Source organism: Erinaceus europaeus, chromosome 1 (assembly GCF_950295315.1).
Source record: "Erinaceus europaeus chromosome 1, mEriEur2.1, whole genome shotgun sequence".
In the NCBI taxonomy this organism is placed as follows: domain Eukaryota; kingdom Metazoa; phylum Chordata; class Mammalia; order Eulipotyphla; family Erinaceidae; genus Erinaceus; species Erinaceus europaeus.
In genome coordinates this window covers 58,071,698-58,093,639 of record NC_080162.1, presented here as the reverse complement: position 1 = coordinate 58,093,639, position 21,942 = coordinate 58,071,698, and the positions used below count along the sequence as shown (strand labels likewise).

At 39.5% G+C, this 21,942-nt stretch overlaps 1 protein-coding gene across 1 annotated transcript in view; it reads right to left on the bottom strand.

The window, feature by feature from the left end:
• The window catches only part of LOC103116156 (mono-ADP ribosylhydrolase 2), a 268,300-nt gene extending 251,470 nt beyond the window's left edge, over window positions 1-16,830 (bottom strand). The window contains exons 1-4 of the mRNA XM_060201679.1: window positions 16,803-16,830; window positions 11,529-11,636; window positions 6,883-6,978; window positions 4,373-4,437 (exon numbers count right to left, since the gene is read on the bottom strand). Coding sequence (XP_060057662.1) covers window positions 4,373-4,437; window positions 6,883-6,978; window positions 11,529-11,636; window positions 16,803-16,830 — 297 coding nt within the window. The remainder of the gene's footprint in view (window positions 1-4,372; window positions 4,438-6,882; window positions 6,979-11,528; window positions 11,637-16,802) is intronic.
• Between the last annotated feature and the right edge of the window lie 5,112 nt (window positions 16,831-21,942).

The window sequence follows — 21,942 nt, the reverse complement described above, 5'->3', positions numbered from 1 at the left end:
GGTCCCCACCTGCAGGGATAAAGCTTCACAAGTGGTGAAGTAGGGCTTTAGGTGTCTCTCTGTCTCTTTTCCTCTCTATATCTTCTTCTCCCCTCTCAATTTCTCTCTGTCTCTATCCAATAATAAGTAAAAATAGTAACAAAATAAATTAGTGACATTTTCTTTTAACATTATGTTGGCTTCAAATCTGTAGTCTTCTGAATCAATATTTGGGCATACAATATCATATCTTTAGAGTCCGAACTACCAGGACAATTGGAGCTTGCTTGGTGTGATAAATAGATCAAGGTTAAAATAGCATAACAAGAGTTGAAAAGACAGCCCACTGAGTTGGGCACATGTCTTACTATATGTGTGGGACAGGTTCAAGTCTTGGTACTGAATGGCAGGTGCTCTGGTACTGAAGGAGGCTCCAATGCTGTGGCATTACTCCATTTCTCTGTCTTTCTCTATCTAAATGAAAAGGCAGCCCACAGCCATGAAATCTTGTATGTGTGAGTACTTGGCCCCAGATCCACAAGAAAAAAAAAGTTTCGTTCGAATAAAAATTGTTAAGTAAATATGTACCAAAGAGGTCACTACTAATTAGTTATCAAAAAGTTGGAATAATTAGTATCAAGAAGTTGGGGTGACTAGGCCTACTCCCTTCTTTTCCATCACTGAATTAGAAAATAATCTGCCCTTCTTCACTTGTGTCATTTCTGTGGCTACATAACAATTAACTTATCTCACAGTTTCTCTAGGTCAAATATCCAGGTTGAATATAGTTTTGCCATCTGCTGAAAGTCTTTAGTCAAGGTATGAGCTTCATTGCAGTTCTCACCTGAGGCTCTAGGTCTTCATCAAACTTATTGAGGTTATTGACAGGATTCTCTACTTTCAAGAGCTGATATCTCTATTTTCTTTCTAGCTTTCATTCAGGAACAGCCTTCAGCTTTTAAAAGTCAATTACAATTACCTGACCCTTGACCCAGAGACATTTCAGGGTTCATGCTTTGTTATTCTAGACTAGCAAGAGTATGTTTCTGTGTTTCTCTATCTCCAACCTCTGCACTCTTCTTAAGCGCCAGTAAACTAAGTCAGTTCTCCAAGACTCTCTCCATTTATTCTTTTAAATATTTTTTATTTTAAATGTTTATTTATTAACACAACAGAGAAAGAAAGATAATTAGGGGAGTCAGGCGGTAGTGCATCAGGTTAAGCGCACATGGCGCAAAGCTCAAGGACCTGTGTAAGGATCCCAGTTCAAGCCCCCAGCTCTCCACCTGCAGGGAAGTCGCTTCACAGGCGGTGTCTATCTTTCTTTCCCCCTCTCTGTCTTCCCCTCCTCTCTCCATTTCTCTCTGTTCTAATGAACAGAAAGGACATCAATAACAACAACAATAACTACAACAATGAAACAACAAGGGCAACAAAAGGGAATAAATAAATAAATATTAAAAAAAAAGATAATTAGACCACTTAGACCACTTAGACCAGTTCCTGGGCTACATAGTCTCCTTTTTTATTAACTCATATAATTGAATACCTTAATTATATTTAAAAAAACAAAATTTCTGCCTAGTCTAAGGAGCAGCTTTCCCATTGTAGTTCCATATTCTTCCAGACTCAAGGTGTGAAGACTGGATAAGATAGTTATACAAAGAAGCAGTGTCCACCTTCCCCCTCACCACAGGGTTTTTACTTTGGTGCCCTACTCTCGATTTAATCTGATCCTGCTTTTAGTTTCCCTTTCTGTCCTTTCTATAGTATCAATAGATACTTTCTATTGCTTCACAACAAACTATCATATATGTTGCATTTAAAATATTCCACTTATTGACTCTTGATGTAAGTGAAAGCCTGGCGTGGTGTGACTGAGTTTTGATAAAAGGACAGAATTAAGGTGAATTCTTGATTAGAGCTGTGAAGAGAAATCCACTGGCAAATTCATTCCTCATGTTGGTAGATTTCAATTCCTTACAGTTGTAGGATCAGGGTTCCCATTTTCTTGTTAGCTCGGAACAGAAGTCAACTTGAGATCCTAGAGGCCATCTGTTTTATCTTCCCAGTCACCAAATCAAGTTCATGCCAAATCCTTCTCAGTTATGAATCTCTTAATTACTCCATATCTGTGCTCTAAACTTAGTTTTAATGGACATTTGTGATTATATCAGACTCAGCAGAATGGCTTCCTCATTTCTCCCCCCCCTTTTTTTTTTAATTGGGAAGATTAATGGATTATAGTTGTTGACACATGAGTAAAATTTCCCATCTCCCTGTCATGGTCTGCAAAACACTCTCACTTCCCACTTACATAACTTTCCACCATAATGCCAGTCTTCTTCTTCTAGCGTTTGCCTTTCTTCCGTAGCCAGTCAACAGCATCAGGTTGAGAATGATGTAAAGTTTCGAGACCTCCTTTGAATCTGGAGAGGTGGCAGTCATTGACTATGTGGGTCATAGTCTGTCTGTAGCCGCAGGGGCAGTTCGGGTCGTCTCTGGCTCCCCAGCGATGAAACATAGCGGCACACCGGCCATGGCCTGTTCGATAGCGATTGAGGAGGGCCCAATCATAACGTGCTAGGTCAAAGCCGGGTTGAAGCTTGCAGGGGGCTGCGACGAGGTGTTTGTTCTTTACCTCAGCTGACTGCCAACTCTGTTTCCAAGAGACTGGAACAGAGAAGTTCAGTGTAGGCATAGGGGACCAGATTGGGTGACGAGACATCAAGCGTTGGACAGGGTGGGCGAAGATATCCGCGTATATTGGCAGGTCTGGTTGAGCGTAGACGTGGGAAATGAACTTAGATGATGCCTCATCCCGACGAATATCTGGCGGGGCGATGTTGCTAAGAACTGGCAGCCATGGAACCGGGGTGGAACGGATGGTTCCAGAAATTATCCTCATGGAGGAATATAATTTGGAATCGACCAAGTGGACATGGGGCTACGGAACCATACTGGGGCACAGTATTCTGCAGTGGAATAGCATAATGCCAGAGATGATGATCGGAGTGTGGAAGCGCTCGCGCCCATGAGGAGCTGGCCAGTCTTGCAATGATCTTATTCCTCGCGCCCACCTTTGCTGCAGTTTTTATGAGATGTTCATGAAATGACAGGGTGCGGTCGAGAGTAACACCAAGATAGACTGGCTGGGCTTCATGCCGGATTCTTGTATCACCAAGCTGCACATTAAGCTCACGCGAGGCCGAGGCATGGTGTAGATGGAAAACAGATGATACTGTTTTTGCAGTGCTAGGGATCAGTCGCCATTTTTTTACAGTAATCAGATATCAGAGACATGTCTTTTGTGAGTGTTTCCTCGAGGATGTCGAACTTGGATGCCTGAGTTGCACAGCAGATGTCATCGGCGTAGATGGACTTCCTTGAAGAAGTTTCTGGGAGGTCACTGATGTAAATATTAAATAGCATAGGAGCCAGAACAGAGCCCTGGGGGAGGCCACTTGGGACAAATCTCCATCTGCTAGACTTGTTACCCAGATGCACCCGGAATCTTCTGTTTTTGGAGAAGAAACGATATAGTGTTGGCCACCCATGGAGGCAGGCATCTTGAGATCTTGATTAGGAGACCACGGTGCCAGACCGTGTCATAGGCTGCTGTGAGATCAACAAAGACAGCACCCGTCTTTAAATTCTTCTGGAATCCATTTTCAATGTAAGTTGAGAGGGCCAGGGCTTGTTTGCAGGTAGATCTTCCTGGGCGGAAACCAACTTGGGCGAGTGATAGGAATTTCTCTGTAAGATGAGAAATACGTGCCATAATGCCAGTATCCCAAAGTTACTCCTCACCCCCACCCCATTACCTTCTTTTTCCCCTTTCGCCCAGAGTCCTTTGCTTTGCTGCAATACCCCAAACCCAGTGCAAGTTTTACTTTGTGTTTTTCCTTTCTGTCCTTGATTCTAAGTTCCACATATGAGTGAGGTCATCCGGTATTCATCCTTCTAATTTCAGTTTATCTTGCTTAACATGGTTTCTTCAAGTTCTATCCAAGATGAGGTGAAGAAGATGACCTCCTAATTTTTAATAGCTTAGTAGTATTCCATTGTGCATACATACATACATACCACAACTTTTTCAGCCCCTTATCTGATTTCCTTATTTTAAGAGCAATTGATTTGGTACTTTGTGTCTGCAAAGTTATTTTTTTTTCAAATGAATGATGATGACTTTGTGTAGATTGAGGAAAGTGTGTGCACATGAGGCTTTTGGATTCTCAGGAGACTCTCAGAATCCTAAGTGCAAAAATTGGCTATAGTAAACACAAGAGATAGTCTACGTAAAATGTCTGACAAAGAGACCAACATGTAGCAAACCCTCCACAAATAATAGTTATTTATACATAAGCTATTACTCATAAGGTCCCTAAAATACCTTGCACAACACAGACATAATGATACAATCACTGTCCTCTGGATGAGTACTCTTTCCACTCTGTCCTTATAAAACAGGTAAGGAAAAATATGAGTCTAAGTATTAGGAGTGTTATGAGTCATGAGTGTTATGCTGAAAAGCGCTTCACTTCAGTTTCAACTTTGCCAAGAAATTATACCTTAAAAGAAGCATTTATAAAAAACTGACCACATGATATGTAAATCCCCTTTTCCACAGGGGTTGTGTCTGACAATATCATCTAGTAAGAAAAAGGAAAAAAGAGACTAAGGCAGCACCTGAGTTGCAGTAATGGATATACTTCACAACACCCTACAGGAGTCTCTGTTCTGATCTTTAATACCCGCCATGATCAAAGAATACTATTTTCCTGCCTACTAAAGGCATTAATTATATTCATACTTGAATTCTTTTTAAAGATTTTTTTTAAAGTATTTATTTTATTTTGAGAGAGATGCAGAGAGAGAAAGACACAGAGAGAAACACCAGAGCACTGCTCAGCTCTGGCTTATGGTGGTGTGGGGGATTGAACTTTGGGACTTCAGCGCCTCAGGCATGACAGTCTCTTTGCATAACCATTATGCTATCTAACCCTTAAGATTTTTTAAAAATCTTTATTTATTTATTGGATAGAGAAAGCCAGAAATTGAGAGAGAAGGGGAGGATAGGAAGAGAGAGCGACAGAGAGGCACCTGCAGCCCTGCTCCCCCACTCACAAAGCTTTCCTCTTGCAGGTGGGGACCAGGAGCTCAAACCCAGGTCCTCACACAGTGGAACATGTACACTAAATCAGATGTGCCACCACTGGGCACCCCATACTTGACTTCTTTACACAGAATCTAGTATTTCATTTTCCAAATTATAGAATGGGAAATTTTTTTCTCTATGTTCCCAGAGGTGTCTGGATGAATAAGAGAGCATTTATAGTCCATTAATACTTAAAAATATTTTTTATTTGGCATTTTGAATTGTGTTTGTATACATGAAGAAGATATTTTATTTGGGTGATTCTTTTTTGTTTTTTAAATTACTCAGTTCATCTGTCCTTGCTCTGTTCAAGCACAATTCAGTCTTCTTATTTTGTTTTGACAAATTGCTATTATTTATTTTTTATTTTCTTCAACTCCAAGAAAAATGTCTATGAATCTAGAAAACCAAGAGATATTTTTAACATTTAATTTATTTTATTGTGTGTATATATATATATATGAGAGAGAGAGGGAGATATGCAAGAATACAATTCTGGCTTGTGGTAGTGCTGGAGACTGAACCTGGGGCCTCAGAGCCTCAGGCATGAAGTTCTTTTGCATAAGCATTATGCTGTCTTTCCAGCCCCCAGAGGTTGTTTTGGTTTGAGCTGGAGGCTCATTCATACAAGTTTGATTTCCAAGTAGACTTTTGATCAAAGTGGACATACTGTTAAATGTACATCCGTTGTGGTCCTTGAAGCTGGTCCATATGCTTAGCTAAGAATAAATGCAGGTGGACACATGCAGGAGCTGAGGGGCAGTAGTTTTATATAGGAACATGGCAATCCTGTCCTTCACTTACTTTGTATTCAGATCTTGGAAGATATTGAGAACACATGTCAAAGATGAAGAACATGACCCCTTTTCAGGAGTGAGGAGATCACTGCAGAGACTCTTAGAATCCTAAGTGCTACCTACCCTTTGCCCTGTGTATTAAAACAGTCACTCTTGTTGCTAAAGATACTGCTGCTGACTGCTCTGAGGAAACCTCCTGTAAGGACTGTCCTCTCCTGAAGAAAGTACATCAACTCACACTCATTCTCTTTCCAAAGCCAGCCTGCATTCAATGACTGACATGCAGCCACAGTCTAAAAACTTACAACCATTCCTGTAATTTGATGCTGTTCTAAAGAGCCATGAGTATTGAAACACATTGTACCCATATCCCCCAAATGATATGTTAAAGTCCAAACACTTAGTATTTCACAATGTGGTTGTATTTGAGGGTAGAGCCTTTAAAGAGGTAATTAAACTAAAACAAAGCCATTGATGTTACTGCTAATTCAGTATGATGAGTGACAGGAAATTTGGACACAAAGTAAAGAGGGGCAAATACCCATCTACAAGGCAAGGAGAGAGACCTTGGAACAGACTGCTCTAGACACCTCGTTCCCTAGACACCTCATTCCCGGGCTTCCAGCCTCCAGAATGTGAAAAAATACATTTTTGTTACTAAGTCTGCTTGACCTGCCAAATTTTGTCATCATTGCCTAGTAAATCAACATGCCACTCCAGCTCCAGAGCTCTTGGCAGGATTTAGCCAAAGTCTTTGTTGTGACTGTCTCACAGTACAACTCTTCCCTCTTTCCCTAGATATTGATCACATGTGTGATCCAGTAAACCTGCTGGCAAATCTCTGTTTACTACAGTAACAACCCACAATTTTATCAAGAATGCATTTATTTCACATCTACTTTCTAATAGTGCTCATCACGGCAGCCAGTCACACATGAACTCTGTCACCTGAGATCTCACAGACAATTCTGTTGCCTGCTTCTTCTGGAGGAGCAGTCACATGCGGTGCTCTTTTCAAAAGGATATTATTCAACTGGGTATAAACTATAATTGTAACACAAATAAAAATGACAGTGTGGTTGTTGAGGTTGGCTCCATCTGACACTCAGTATTGTGGAAAACATGTCTCTCAAAGCTTTGTGTGTTTTCGGCCAACAGGTAACTGTGGAATAGTAGCCATAAGAAAATCAGTCAAAGGTATATCTCAGTGTAGCTGGTGGTGAAAGGAACTGAGGTATATATTTGCATATAGAATTTTTATTTCTTTTATTTCTTTTTTTATATATTTATTTTATTTATTTATTCCCTTTTGTTGCCCTTGTAGTTTTATTGTTGTAGTTATTATTGTTATTGTCATTGTTGCATAGGAAAGAGAGAAATGGAGAGAGGGAGGGGAAGACAGAGAGGAGGAGAGAAAGATAGACACCTGCAGACCTGCTTCACCGCCTATGAGGCGACTCCCCTGCAGGTGGGGAGCCGGGGTTCGAACCGGGATCCTTATGCCGGTCCTTGTGCTTTGCGCCACCTGCGCATAGCCCACTGCACTACAGCCCGACTCCCAGAATTTTTATTTCTTATATCAGTCCTTGTGCTTTGCGCCACGTGCGCTTAACCCGTTGCTCTACCACCCAACTCCCAGAATTTTTATTTCTAACGCTGTGTGCATCCTTTTGTATCAGAGTAGTGGCTCTCATCTGTCTAAGAGATGGCTTTCTTAGATGGACTTTAAATGATCAATAAAAAACAAAGTGAGAGGGGACCGGGTGGTGGTACACCTGGTTGTTACAATGTGCAGAAACTGAGTTCGAGCCTCCATTCCCCATCTGCAAGGGGAAAGCTTTGTGAGTGGTGAAGCAGTGTTGCAGGTGTTTCTCTATCTGACTCCCTGTACCACCCTCTTCCCTCTCAATTTCTAGCTGTCTCTATCCAATAAATAAAAAAATAATTAAAACGAAAGAAAGTTTAAATGAGAAAAGGAAAACAAAACAAACAAACAACAACAACAAAAACCAGAGTAAGTCCATGTAGTCTCCAGTCACCACATGAACTCTATTAACCTGTCCATCTCCTTTTATAGTCTTAATAGTGGGGACAATGGGTTGGCCAAGTATCTGTGTTTTGTTGCCTGTGGCTTTCTTAATGCTAGGAAATGATGATTAACTACTAAATAAACTGTGGGTTTGAAAACTATTGCGATCCATCCCAACAGCTTTCAACCAAAGACTAGCAGGAGGTGACTTTTAACTCCGCAACTCTTCTACTCTTAGGTATCAACCCCAGATTTCTCAAGTGGGAATACATTTTTGATTGTTTGAGGTAGTAACTTCACAGAATTCTTTGTGTTACTATTTTTTTTAATTCCATATTTCAACCTAAAATAATCCACTGGAACCCTAACATTTGTCTTAATTTGGGGAGAATTGGTCAAATACAAACAGACTATGTCACTATACAGTCTATTAAATGTTAGTTTAATCCTATTTAGTTTCTAAGTAGTTAATGCATGAGATCTTTTCTATGTTTGCCATCACTTGTATGATACCCCCCCACACACTTTTAAACTGAGAAGACAGACCAGAAATGTTTTTTCCCCTCAAATTTCTTTAAGAGCTACTCTGTGACATGAAATTACCCTTCCTTCTATTGTTTATCAAGTATTCAAACTGCACTCATGTCAACCCAGAGAACCCAGCTGTAAACCCTCATTGTATATTTTCTATTGCCACCTCTGAGAATACTCTATTCCCTTTTTCTTTTATTTGATTAAGAACATCTGCAGAGGTGGTTCAGCTACAAAACTCAATAATTAGTCTCTTTTTGCCACAGTAATTAAAATTTTCAAGGCAGAATTGTCACTCATTGCTGTTTATGAGGTTGCTCAGGGAGAACAGTACTTTCTAAAGTCAGCAAGTCACAACCTTGGGACAGGGGTAGGGGGTGGTGTAAGGGGAAGATGGCTTCATGGACTTCTTTTTCTAGCATTTGCCCGCTTCATGGACTGAAGGAAAAAAATCTCTCCCTAAAACTGGAATATCATGCCAAATCACAAGGTGGCTCTGAAACCTGGAGGCTACCACACAACTAGGCAACCTCCCTGGGCATTCTCATTCCCTCTGTGTTTCTATTAGCATCTGACAGTCCTGCAGATGCCATTTACAGTTCAAAGGAGGCCCATTAACATATCATCTGAAAGAACTTTTGAGGACAAAAGCTGTTTTTCTCAAGCAAGTGTTCCTCTCACTCCTGCAAAAGATTTTTGTCCATTGTTGTTCAAAAGACCAACTCCAAGAGAGTAATCACTCGAGTAGTTTTCCATAGGTTCCTGTCTCATACAATAAGTAGCAAACCAAAGCAGTTCTATCCCAATGCCCCCTGAGAAGTGGGTGGTGGAAGCAGTAGGGGGGTATGTGTGGTGCTTATGAAAGAAAGAATAGTGAAACAAGGGTGTTCCATCTATGTCTCTTCTCTCAGTCACCCTCTGTCCTCTTCTATTCTTCCACAGCATCTATCTGCTACAAATGGCTATAACTTTAAATGCCAGACAAAAGAATATGTGCCCAGCTAGACTGTGAATCTCGGGGTGGGGGGGAGATACACCACCTTTTACTTTAGTCATCTTTCCAGCTGGCAGTCTATATAATCAACTTCAGGGTACAGAAAAGGCTTCAAAACTGCTCACTGGTCCTATAGACACTGAATGACTGGTTGCCACTGTTCACTGACTCAGGAACTCTAAAAGAACACTACTGAGAAAAATGGTGAAATACTAACTTCTGCTGATGGTTTATTTTTATTTACTTTTTTAAATTATTTGTTTATTATATGAAAGGAAGGAGATAGAGGCTCCAGGCACTGCTCAGCTTTGGCATAAAGTGGTAATGGGGTTTGAACCTTTAATCCTTTGGTGCTTAGGTATGCACATTGGTCCTTTAAGAGCCTGAGCTCTAGGGGCTGGGTGGTGACACACTGGTTGAGCACACATGTTGCAATGCTCCACGACCTGGGTTTAAGCCCCCCCCCCCCTCCCCACCTGCATGGGGAAAGCTTTGAAAGTGGTGAAGCAGGGTTGCAGGTGTCTCTCTTTTCCTCTTGGTCTCCCTGTTCCTCTCAACTTCTGACTGTCTATATCCAATAAATAAATAAAGATAATAAAAAAATTAAAGAAAGAAGCTGAGCTATATCTTTGGCCTACCTAATTCTTTCTTTGGAAGAAGTAGCCTCTACTCTCCAACCCTCAGTGGTAAGTCCATTCCTCTACCATCTTTCTATACCACATTTGTCTTTACTCTGGTAAATTTATATAAGACTGTTCTCCTTTTCATCTTTTATAAATCAAATTCATGGTTTCAATGGTCAGACCATATATTTCATCAGAGAATACCTTCAAGTCTTGTTTTTATTTTCTCTCGAGACTTGAAGTGTTGTTCAAGTACCCTTGAGAATTTTTATTTAATTTGCATTTTGTGACATGATCTTTCATTCAGTGGATTATTTTAAATGTTCATGTTGGAGGTGGAGGTGGTGGTGGCTCAGCCTGTTGAGCACACACATTACCATGTGCAAGGACCCAGCTCAAGCCCTTGCTCCGTGCCTGCAGGGGAGAAGCTTTACAAATGCTGAAGTAGGTCTGCAGGTGTCTTTCCTTCTCCTTTTATGCCCCTTCCCATTTCTCTCTATCCTGTTTAATTAAAAAAAAAAAAGAGGAAAGAAAAGAAAAGAAAAATGCTGCTAGGAGTGGTAGATTCATAGTGCATGCCCAAGACCCAGAGATAAACTTGGTGACAATAAGGAAATTTAAAAAGAAAAAGTTCATTTAAAAATTTTTGTATTATACTTTTATCTTTTATTTTATAAACTACTTTATAAATTTTATATTATATATTTATTTTATATATGTATATAACATATTACATTACAATATATGTTATATTATATATATTTCTATAAATTTTATAAAATATTTTATATGTCTTCCTATTTTTATATTTATTAATTTATTGGATAGAGACAGCCACAGGGAATGGGGTGACAGAGAGACAGAGAGATAGATACTTGAATTTCCCATCTAATTCTGATAATCTAATCTTACAGTAAGACTTAATATTATAAATTTAAAATTTAAAACCAAATCCATCCTGAATGAATATCAAAATACTTTCAGAGAAGGGAATAGAAAAGGACTACTAATTATTTAATATCCCTTGTGTTAGAGTTTGAAATGTAAGGTTTCATCTGCATAAGCTTAGAGCATTTAGCTATTATCTGCAAAATAATTATTACTGTCCTAAACCTGTAGTAAAACAATATTTTCCCCCTTCAGCCAAACAACATAATCAAAAACAACAAAAGAATAACTACCTAACCAAAACAAAAACAATAAGAAAGAAAAGAAAGAGGATTCTGGAGCATAAAATTGACAAAGGCAAGTCAATTTTTATAATTACTGGGGGCATACAAAAACAAAAAGAACAATAATAGCCAGGCATTCACAAAGGTTATTTTAATAACCAGTAAAAGAATGACAGCTTTCTGAAAATAGCCAACAGATGTTCTGCCCTTTATACCTTTATATAGAGTCTTGTTATCTAACTAACGTCTGATGCTGTAATTCCTTAAAAACCCATTTTCTAGACTTAATTCTGCTACAGCATCTGTGATGCTAAATCCTATGCTGGCTAGTTCCTGGTTTTCATTGATGTTTCCTGTGCCAGTTACAGGTCAACATTTAGGAGCAGCAAAAATACAGACTTTGTTTGCATTTTCAGCAGGTATGATGCTTTATTCACATCTGTGCTGTATCCAGTAATATCCCACCGACTCATCCTTCGGCAGGAGAGGGAAGTGCCCACATTACAAGATGTACAAGTGTAATTGGCATATTGGTACAATTTAGACTAACTAGTCAATTGCTTAAAGAGAAACATTCTTAAAACAACATTGTCCACACTAATTTTTCCACCTGAACAAAAATGGGATTTGTTCCATGAACTTAACTAGATGATTTATTTCTTAAAAATAAATGAATCCTCTATTTTATACAATGGGGAAAATTGGGAAGGGGAAGCACAATTAATTTTGTGACCAGATGTAGAAAGTATTTGGAAAGACCGACCCACTGATGGTGTGTTCATTCAAAAACTTCAACCAAGTTTTTATTTTTTATTTCATTTCTAAGTTATGAAACACACACATTCTGGAAAACAAATTATTTAAAGTGTACTTAAATTTTAAGTCAAATATTTCAGGAATATTTTGTGGAGAAGCCATAAATTCTCAACTGTGTGGAGCTATACTTAAAAAAAATATGTACTGGTTATTAGGGAATTATACACTATTCCCTTGGTGTTAAAATCTTTTCTATTGCCATAATAGTTCACACTATAGTCTCATCATGAAATAGCCTCTGTTTTCTATCTCATTTAGCAACCTTCAGCCAAGTTTCTTCTCTAGTCAGTGGTTGCCAAATGGTTAACTGGATCTTTCGAGGCTTCATGAATCATGACTTTGCATAAGACTTCTTACAGTGCTTCTGATTTTTCTCAGAAATGGAAATATCACGTTGTTCTGTCAAAGTGCGCTGAAACAACATTCTCATTGCAATGCACTGGCAAAATTGAGCAGAAATAACAGTCAGGGTGCTCAGAGAAAATCACAACTCCATCAAGTAAATAAACATGTACAAATGCCTCCACTTTTAGTGTATACTACAGGAGGCTCACTAATGTAGGAATCAACTGAAAGAGATTAATAAAGAAAATTAACAGGGGCTGGGTGGTGGCGCACTTAGGTGAGTGCACATGTTAAAGTGTACAAGGAACTGGGTTTGAGCCCCTGGTCCCCATCTGCAGAGGGATAGCTTTGCGAGTGGTGAAGCAAGTCTGCAGGTGTCTCTCTGTCTCTCTCCTTTTCTATCTCCCTTCCTGCTCTCAATTTCTGGCTGTCTCTCTCCAATAAATAAATAAAAATGATAAAAATTTAAAAAAGAAAGAAAGAAAGAAAAGAAAACTAACAAAAATTTGTAGTAGTCCAATGGGCAGAAAAATAGGGAGTACATATTAGGATTATTTCATAGAATTTGCTGCAAAGTAGCTTAAAATGCTGAAAGCTCTATATGAACATTTTTCCACAAGCATGCAGTTAACCCACTGTCTGACTATAGTGTGAGAAATTCTGGAAAACTTAATTTGTCTTAAATATATATTCTTTTACAAATGAATTTTATTATTTTAGTTAATTTTATGTATTAACTATAAAGACCGAGATTGACAGGGAAGGGGCAGATAGGCAGGGAGAAGGGGACCAGGCAGTGGCATACCTGGTTAAGCACACACACTACAGTGCGCAAGGACATAGGTTCAAGCCCCTGGTCTCCACCTGCAGGGGGAAAACTTCAGGAGTGGTGAAACTGTGCTGCAGGTGTGTCTCTGTCTCTTTCCCTCTCTATCTCCCCCCTTAATTTATCTCTGTCTCTATCCAATAATAAATAAATAAATAAATAAATAATTTCTTAAAAAAAGAAAGAGGGTAAAGAGAGGGAGAGGAAAAGAGAGATAATTGCATCACTCATTCACAACTTGTGAAACTTCCCATGCAGGTAAGGACTAATGTCTTGAACTCTGGTCCTTGTCCATGGTAGCATGTGGGCTCAATTGATTGTGCCACTGCCCAGTCTCTACTACCTTTACCTTAAAGTCATATACATTTAAATATTTCTACTCAACTATATGTATTCCTATCTTAATATAAAGACACATTCCTTCTAATTAATTCCATAAAATTTGGGCTCCTGTACTTTCAAGTCTACCCAGTCAATATGACAAGGCTTGGCTTGAGACTAGTCATGTGACTTTAACCAGAAATGTACCTTATTATTGGCTTCTCCAAAACAGAAGATTCTGGGTGCATCTGGGTGACAAGTCTAGCAGATGGAGACTTGTCTCAAGTGGCCTCCCCCAGGGCTCTGTTCTGGCTCCTACGCTATTTGATATTTACATCAATGACCTTCCAGAAACTTCTTCCAGGAAGTCCATCTACTCTGATGACATCTGCTGTGCAACTCAGGCATCCAAGTTCGACATCCTCGAGGAAACACTCACGAAAGACATGTCTCTGATATCTGATTACTGTAAAAAATGGCGACTAATCCCTAGCACTGCAAAAACGGTATCATCTGTTTTCCATCTATACCATGCCTCGGCCTCGCGTGAGCTTAATGTGCAGCTTGATGATACGAGAATCTGGCATGAAGCCCAGCCAGTCTATCTTGGTGTTACTCTCGATCGCACCCTGTCATTTCATGAACATCTCATAAAAACTGCAGCAAAGGTGGGCGCGAGGAATAAGATCATTGCAAGACTGGCCAGCTCCTCATGGGGCGCGAGCGCTTCCACACAGCAATCATCATCTCTGGCATTATGCTATTCCACTGCAGAATACTGTGCCCCAGTATGGTCCGTAGCCCCCATGTCCACTTGGTCGATTCCAAATTATATTCCTCCATGAGGATAATTTCTGGAACCATCCGTTCCACCCCGGTTCCATGGCTGCCAGTTCTTAGCAACATCGCCCCGCCAGATATTCGTCGGGATGAGGCATCATCTAAGTTCATTTCCCATGTCTATGCTCGACCGGACCTGCCAATATATGCGGATATCTTCACCCACCCTGTCCAACGCTTGACGTCTCGTCACCCAATCTGGTCCCCTATGCCTACACTGAACTTCTCTGTTCCAGACTCTTGGAAGCAGAGTTGACAGTCAGCTGAGGTAAAGAACAAACACCTCATCACAGACCCCTGCAAACGTCAACCCGGCTTTGACCTAGCATGTTATGATTGGGCCCTCCTCAATCGCTATCGAACAGGCCATGGCCGGTGTGCCGCTATGTTCCATCGCTGGGGAGCCAGAGATGACCCGAACTGCCCCTGCGGCTACAGACAGACTATGACCCACATAGTCAATGACTGCCACCTCTCCAGATTCAAAGGAGGTCTCGAAACTTTACATCAGGCTCAACCTGACGCTGTTGACTGGCTATGGAAGAAGGGCAAATGCTAGAAGAAGAAGATTGGCTTTGTGATAGAACTGAAAAGACTAAAGAGGATAGACTCAAATTCAGACAGTCCAAATTTTGTGTCAGTGAAAGAACAGACTAAGATATTGGTATCCATAACACCCAACCAAAAAGAGGTGTGTACTCCTATGTTCATAGCAGCACAATTCATAATAGCTAAAACCTGGAAGCAACCCAGGTGCCCAACAACAGATGAATGGCTGAGAAAGCTGTGGTATATATACACAATGGAATACTATGCAGCTATCAAGAACAATGAACCCACCTTCTCTGACCCATCTTGGACAGAGCTAGAAGGAATTATGTTAAGTGAACTGAGTCAGAAAGTTAAAGATGAGTATGGGATGATCCCACTCATCAACAGAAGCTGACTTAGAAGATCTGAAAGGGAAACTAAAAGCAGGACCTGATCAAATTGTAAGTAGGGCACCAAAGAAAAAACCCAGTGGTGAGGGGTAGACATGTAGCTTTCTGGGCCAGTGGGGGGTGGGAATGGGCGGGAGGGATGGGTCACGGTCCTTTGGTGATGGGAATGGTGTTTATGTACACTCCTAGCAAAATGTAGACATATAAATCAGTAGTTAATTAATATGAGAGGGGGAAATCAATTGTATGTCTCAAAGGTTCTCAGGAGACAAACTGAATCTTTTTAATAGATAGGCTACGTATTTGATATGCGGACTCTCTCAAAAGCCTAGACCAAGTAGATTGGAGGCTTCCAATAGCACAGCTATATACAAGATACTGGGTACTGTACAGCAAACCATAACAAAGGGACTTTTCAAAGTTAACCCAATTAACAAATAATGTGATGATAATATTAACTATTGATTGTCTTTTTGAACCCTAAGACAGCAGGAACCTCACATCTTCACTATAGAGCCCCTACTTCCCCCAGTCCTGGCACCCATGGATAGGGCTCACTTTCCCGTATGCTTCTCCCAATCCATACCAAATAATATTGCATCCGCCGATCACAACCTAACCAAAGCAACGATTGCCATCTCAACATGCTTCACCTCAGAGTGTATCCAGAGACTTCACGTGTGGAATGACAACCCTTCAGCTTCATTACTCGGGTGAGACCTTTCCTTTTATAGTACACTCTAATTTCATCTCAGGTAGTTCACTTTCTAACAAAGTCCCATAACCTAGACATACACCAGTTTCTGTGAGAGAGAGCGTATGCGCACACGTATCCATAAACTACTGCAAAATATATACCTGAAAGCAGGATTACACTAGAGTTTGCAGTGAGTACCTCCCCAACACTTCCTCTCCACTATTCCAATCTTGGGATCCATGTTTGCTCAACAAATTGTTTGGCTTTGTATGTTAACTCTCTTTTCAATCACCAGGTTCCAGATGCCACCAGGATGCTGGCTAGGCTTCCCTGGATTGAAGACCCCACCAATGTGTCCTGGAGCTCAGCTTCCCCAGAGACACACCTTACTAGGGAAAGAGAGAGGCAGACTGGGAGTATGGACCGACCAGTCAACGCCCATGTTCAGCGGGGAAGCAATTACAGAAGCCAGACCCTCTACCTTCTGCAACCCTCAACGACCCTGGGTCCATGCTCCCAGAGGGCTAGAGAATGGGAAGGCTATCATGGGAGAGGGTGGGTTATGGGGATTGGGTGGTGGGAATTGTGTGGAGTTGTACCCCTCCTACCTTATGCTTTTGTTCACTAATCCTTTCTTAAATTAAAAATTTAAATAAAAAAAAAAAAGATATTGGTATCACGAGCTTATGTATTTAATATTTACGGGGATAATGTATATGGAATTATTATTTACCGACTATCGGATAAAGGGTGGCTGTCATTCCTGTCAAAGTTAAACATGCAAACTAGTTATTGAACATCTAGGTCTACTTTTAAAAAAATGTTGGTTTCTAAGAAATTATATTTCCCCCACTTGATTTTGAGGATATCATTGTTACCATGTAATATCAACATATATTACTTTTAAATATAGATTTTATTTATTTACTTCAATGAGAGATATAGGAAGAAAGACGCCAAGAGAGACCACAGCACTACTTAGCTTTAGTTTATTGTAGTGCTAGAAATTAAAGCTGGGACCTTGAAGCCTCAGATCTTAAAGTCTCCTGTACAATTATTATGCTGCCTCCCCTGCCCTTTTCTCACACATTCTAATCATGTAGCATCATTCTATTTTCTATTTTTTTCCACTAACTCACAGTCGTACTTGTGTGTATCTATTTGGTGAATTTGGAGGTCAAAATAAAACATTTTGAATTCTTATCACATTTGCTAACTCAAGGTGGTCTCTACTTACTTGCATGCTACAGAGTTTAGTATTCCAAGTAAGATCATTCCTCCTTTTGTTACCTTGCAAGATTTAACTCCTTGGTCAAGAAGTATACCCAATAAAGAGAAGTAATGTGTGTCACATCTCCAATAGTCTTACCTTTCATACTTATGGAAGCATAAAACCTGTAAGTAAAATCATTTTTTAAAAAATTTTCATATACATATATGATAAAGAGACAGAGAGAAATTGAGAGGGGAGGCAGGGGAAGAGAAGAAGAGAGAAAGAGAAACGCCTACAGCACTGCTCCACCACTCCTGAAGCTTTTCCTGTGCAGGTGGAAACCAGGAGCTTGAACCCAGCTTTTTTTGCACTGTACATGTATGCTTAACTGGATGCAGCGCTGCCCAGCTTCTCCAAAATGCTAATTTTAGCCCTTCTTCTTCTTCTTCTTCTTCTTCTTCTTCTTCTTCTTCTTCTTCTTCTTCTTCTTCTTCTTCTTCTTCTTCTTCTTCTTCTTCTTCTTCTTCTTCTTCTTCTTCTTCTTCTTCTTCTTCTAGCATTTGCCCTTCTTCCGTAGCCAGTCAACAGCGTCAGGTTGAGCCTGATGTAGTTTCGAGACCTCCTTTGAATCAGGAGAGGTGGCAGTCATTGACTATGTGGGTCATAGTCTGTCTGTAGCCGCAGGGCCCCTCTCAAAGATAATATATTCTAGGTTTGGAGTGATATTCAGGATTCAGTATTTTTAATGATCAGCCCCTCCCTCCTCTCAGCATTTCTGTACAGGTGGTCAGAAATCATCACATGATGCATTTAGTTTTTAGATTTAGGAGTGAATCTTATCCAGTATGCACTTTTCTTAACTAGTTATGTTTGTATAATACCCAATTGTAGGTAAGATCACATTTTGAGATTTCAGGTAGATATGAACTACGGGTGGGGGTGGGAGGTCACTATTCACCCAACAAACCTTCCAAACCTCAACACTGATAATATTTTTTTGTTTGTTTGTTGGCCTGTTATTAACCATACTGCCAGGGATAGAACTGGGACCTCTGAATCTCAGGAATGAAAATCTATTACATCATTTCTTATCATGAGAATAGTTATTTTACTCACTTATTGGATTATAATGCAAATGGATGGCTTTAAGTATGCCCTCTCTTATTCATGTTGTAGGAAATTATCAGGATACTATTTGATGATGTTTTCATAAGGCAATCTTCCTGCAACACACCTTTATGCTTCCTATAAAAAGTACCATTCTTTTTCATGATGTTACTAATTAGAAAATCTTCTGCTGGTATGTATCCTAGTTCGCTAAAGGGATGTTTTTTATTGTCTTTTAGCTTTTGTTATCTTTTTACATGTCATTGTATATATAAAATTCTAAGCCAGTACTAATACATATTGAGCTGAATGTATATATTCACTGTGCAAACAAGAACAGGAGTTATGGAGGACACAGGATGTAAAAGACAGATAGCTTCCTGTTTTTAAGGAGGTTTTTCTGGACAGAGGAGATATTCACTTACACAAATGTTACAAATCCAGGTGTACAGTGCAGGCTCGAATCTTGCTTACAAACTCTGCTATCACTTCTTACTAATGGCATAACCTTGCACAAATAAATGTCTTACCCTCACTACAGCTCAATTTTCATGTATATAGAATGGAATCATGCTCACTTTCCTTACAAAGCTGCTACAAGGAATAAGTAATGATCTGTATTAAGCCCTAAGTACACAGCAAGTGCTCCATAAATGTTGGCAATTAGAAGAGAACCAGGGAAAGGAGGGATGTTTAATAGGCTGCTGCTGCTATTTTACGTGATTATCATTTCCCCCAACTGGATTCTAAGCTTCCTGACTACAGAGAGCTCATAATTACACTATCCCAGCATTGCTCATAACTTTTGACAGATCATCTCCACATGGGATTTGTATAATGCCACCAAGTGAGGTCCTGGTCAATTGATTCACTGGGTGACTGTCAGTTTCTTTGCTGACAGCACAAGCAAAACATCTACACATCCCAAGTTCCTGCGCCTATTCATAGTTTCTTTTTTCTAAAATGCAGGTTTTTGTTATTCAAATGTCTGCAGGCAGATGGCAGGGCACAGTAGATTGACAGTGAGCTAGAAAAAAATACTCAAGTGAGGAGAATTTATGGGTGGGTCTGAGATGATGCAAATAAGGCAGAGGTAGGGATGGTAAAAAGTTGAAGAGACCCTCCCTATTTCCCCATTAATATCATGAACCACAATCAGGACTCATATAGGAATCTAATTCACAAAGATTAGAGCATGATTTCCCATGAAATTCAGGGACATCAGAGAATAATGCAAATTCCAGATGCTAATTACCTATCTTTCATTTTTCTGGAGTGGCTAGATGTTCTGCTACAGCTTTTTGATCATGCACATAATGCTTTGTTGTTTTTACTTTGATGCAATTATTCTGATATTGATTCCTAAAATGGGCCCATGCTAGAAATTCTATGCATATGCCAAAGAAAATTCTACCATGACATCTACATTTGTACTTCAGAAATCATCCTAAATATCCATCTGGAGCCTTCAAGTTAATGGATTTTCAGTTAGTTAATATGGTCCATGACACCTAAAATACCTCCTGCATAGCATAAATTCACCTAAACATCAGTCATTGTGAATAGGCCTATTTATTTAGTACAAATTACTTTGTTATACTGCTGCAAAAGTAAAAGCACTAGAGGGAAATATCACATAGAATTACCATAACTGCACCAACACATGAACATGCATTGGTATAAATTTCTCACATGAAAAATGCTGCTCGGACAGGAGTAGATAGCATAATGGTTATTCAAAGAGTTTCTCATGTCTCAGGTTCCAAGGCCCAGATTTAAAACCCTGTACCACCATAAACTAGAGCTGAGTGGTGCTCTGGTAAAATAATAATAATAATAATAATAATAATAATAATAATAATAATAATAATGGAAGGAAAGAAAAAAAGAAAACAGAAACATGCTACTCTTCTCAATTTGCACATTTAGGAGAAGCACAATAATACTGTACCTGATATAAATCAAACTCAACTTCCAGAAATAAGCTCCTGCCTTCCTCGAATTTCTAGCCCAGTAAATTTATAAGGATATGGGAATGGTGATGACAGATCATAGCAAAAACACTGGTTGGAATCTGCATTAAACTCTGTTTTCTTGTTAGTGTTTTTCATGCCTGTTATCTCATTTAATTCACTATTACTTTTACAATAGGGCTGAAGTGTGAGAAATAGCCACACTTCATAAATAAATTGAGAGCTGCATAGAGAGGAGAAATGGTGAGCTCTGTGTGTCACTGGGTAGTAAAGAAATGGGCAGGGTTTCAAATCTAGTCTACTTTGTCCTGTCTGCATTCCTTTTCTTCTTCTTCTTCTTCTTCTTCTTCTTCTTCTTCTTCTTCTTCTTCTCCTTCTCCTTCTCCTTCTCCTTCTCCTTCTCCTTCACTTCTCCTTCTCCTTCTCCTCCTTCTCCTTCTCCTTCTTTTCCTTCTCCTTCTCCTTCTTCTCCTTCTCCTTCTCCTTTTTCCTCTTTCCCTTCCCCTTCCCTTTCCCCTTCCCCTTCCCCTTCTCCTCCTCCTCCTTCTTCTTTTTGCCTCCAGGTTTATTGCTGGGGTTAGGTGCCAGCACTATGAATCCTCTGCTCCTGGAGGCTATTTTTCCCATTTTGTTGCCCTTGTTATTGTTGTTATAGCTGTTGTCGTTGTTGGATAGGACAGACAGAAATCGAGAGAGGAGGGGAAGACACAGAGGAGGAAAGACACTAGCAGACTTGCTTCACTGCTGTAGTTGGAGAACAGGGGTCTCGAACCACGATCCTTATGCCAATCCTTATGCTTATGTGCCATGAGCAAGTAACACGTTGTGCTGCTGTCCAGTCCCCGCCCCCGTCTGCATTGCTTATGAAAATAAGTATTCTGTCTCAGAATATAGTTTATTTCTAATCAAATTATTTGGGGCAATAAATCTTTGCACTGAAGGATAAATTATCTATCTTATTAAGGCCTGGTGCTAATTTTTTTGATAGATGAAGCATACTCTGGGGCAAGTGGGAGAGTATTGTCTGTCTCATACAGCATTGGAATGTTAGTACAAGCCACTTAGAACTTAAGAGTCATGTATGTATGTATGTATGTATGTATGTATGTATGTATGTATGTATCTTATCTATCTTTCAGTAGATCTGTAAATTACCACTCATCTAGCCATTTAATTTATGCAAGTATAAGACTGAGAAATAATATAATTTAAAACTAGATTTATGATGTTTGAAACAGCCAGGTAACCAATATGATGTTTTGAGGAGCTATATATTATTTCCCCAATAATGAGAAAAATTAAATAGTGAAAATTGAGAAGGCAAATGTATACTGGGTGATATCTTTGGTGTCTTCCAGAAACAACACCCACCCCCGGATATTTTAAAAACATCTCATTTTTTGCTCATTGGTTGTAAGCCTTAGTAGTGAAGTTAGATTCAGAAAATTTAACTTCTAATCTTTAAAATAAATAAAATAAACTGAAAATTTCCAAAGACTTTATTACTTTAAAAGTTTTTTTTTTAATTTTAAGACATCTGGTTTTTGGGGAAAAAAGTATTGCCTTTATCTATTTATTAA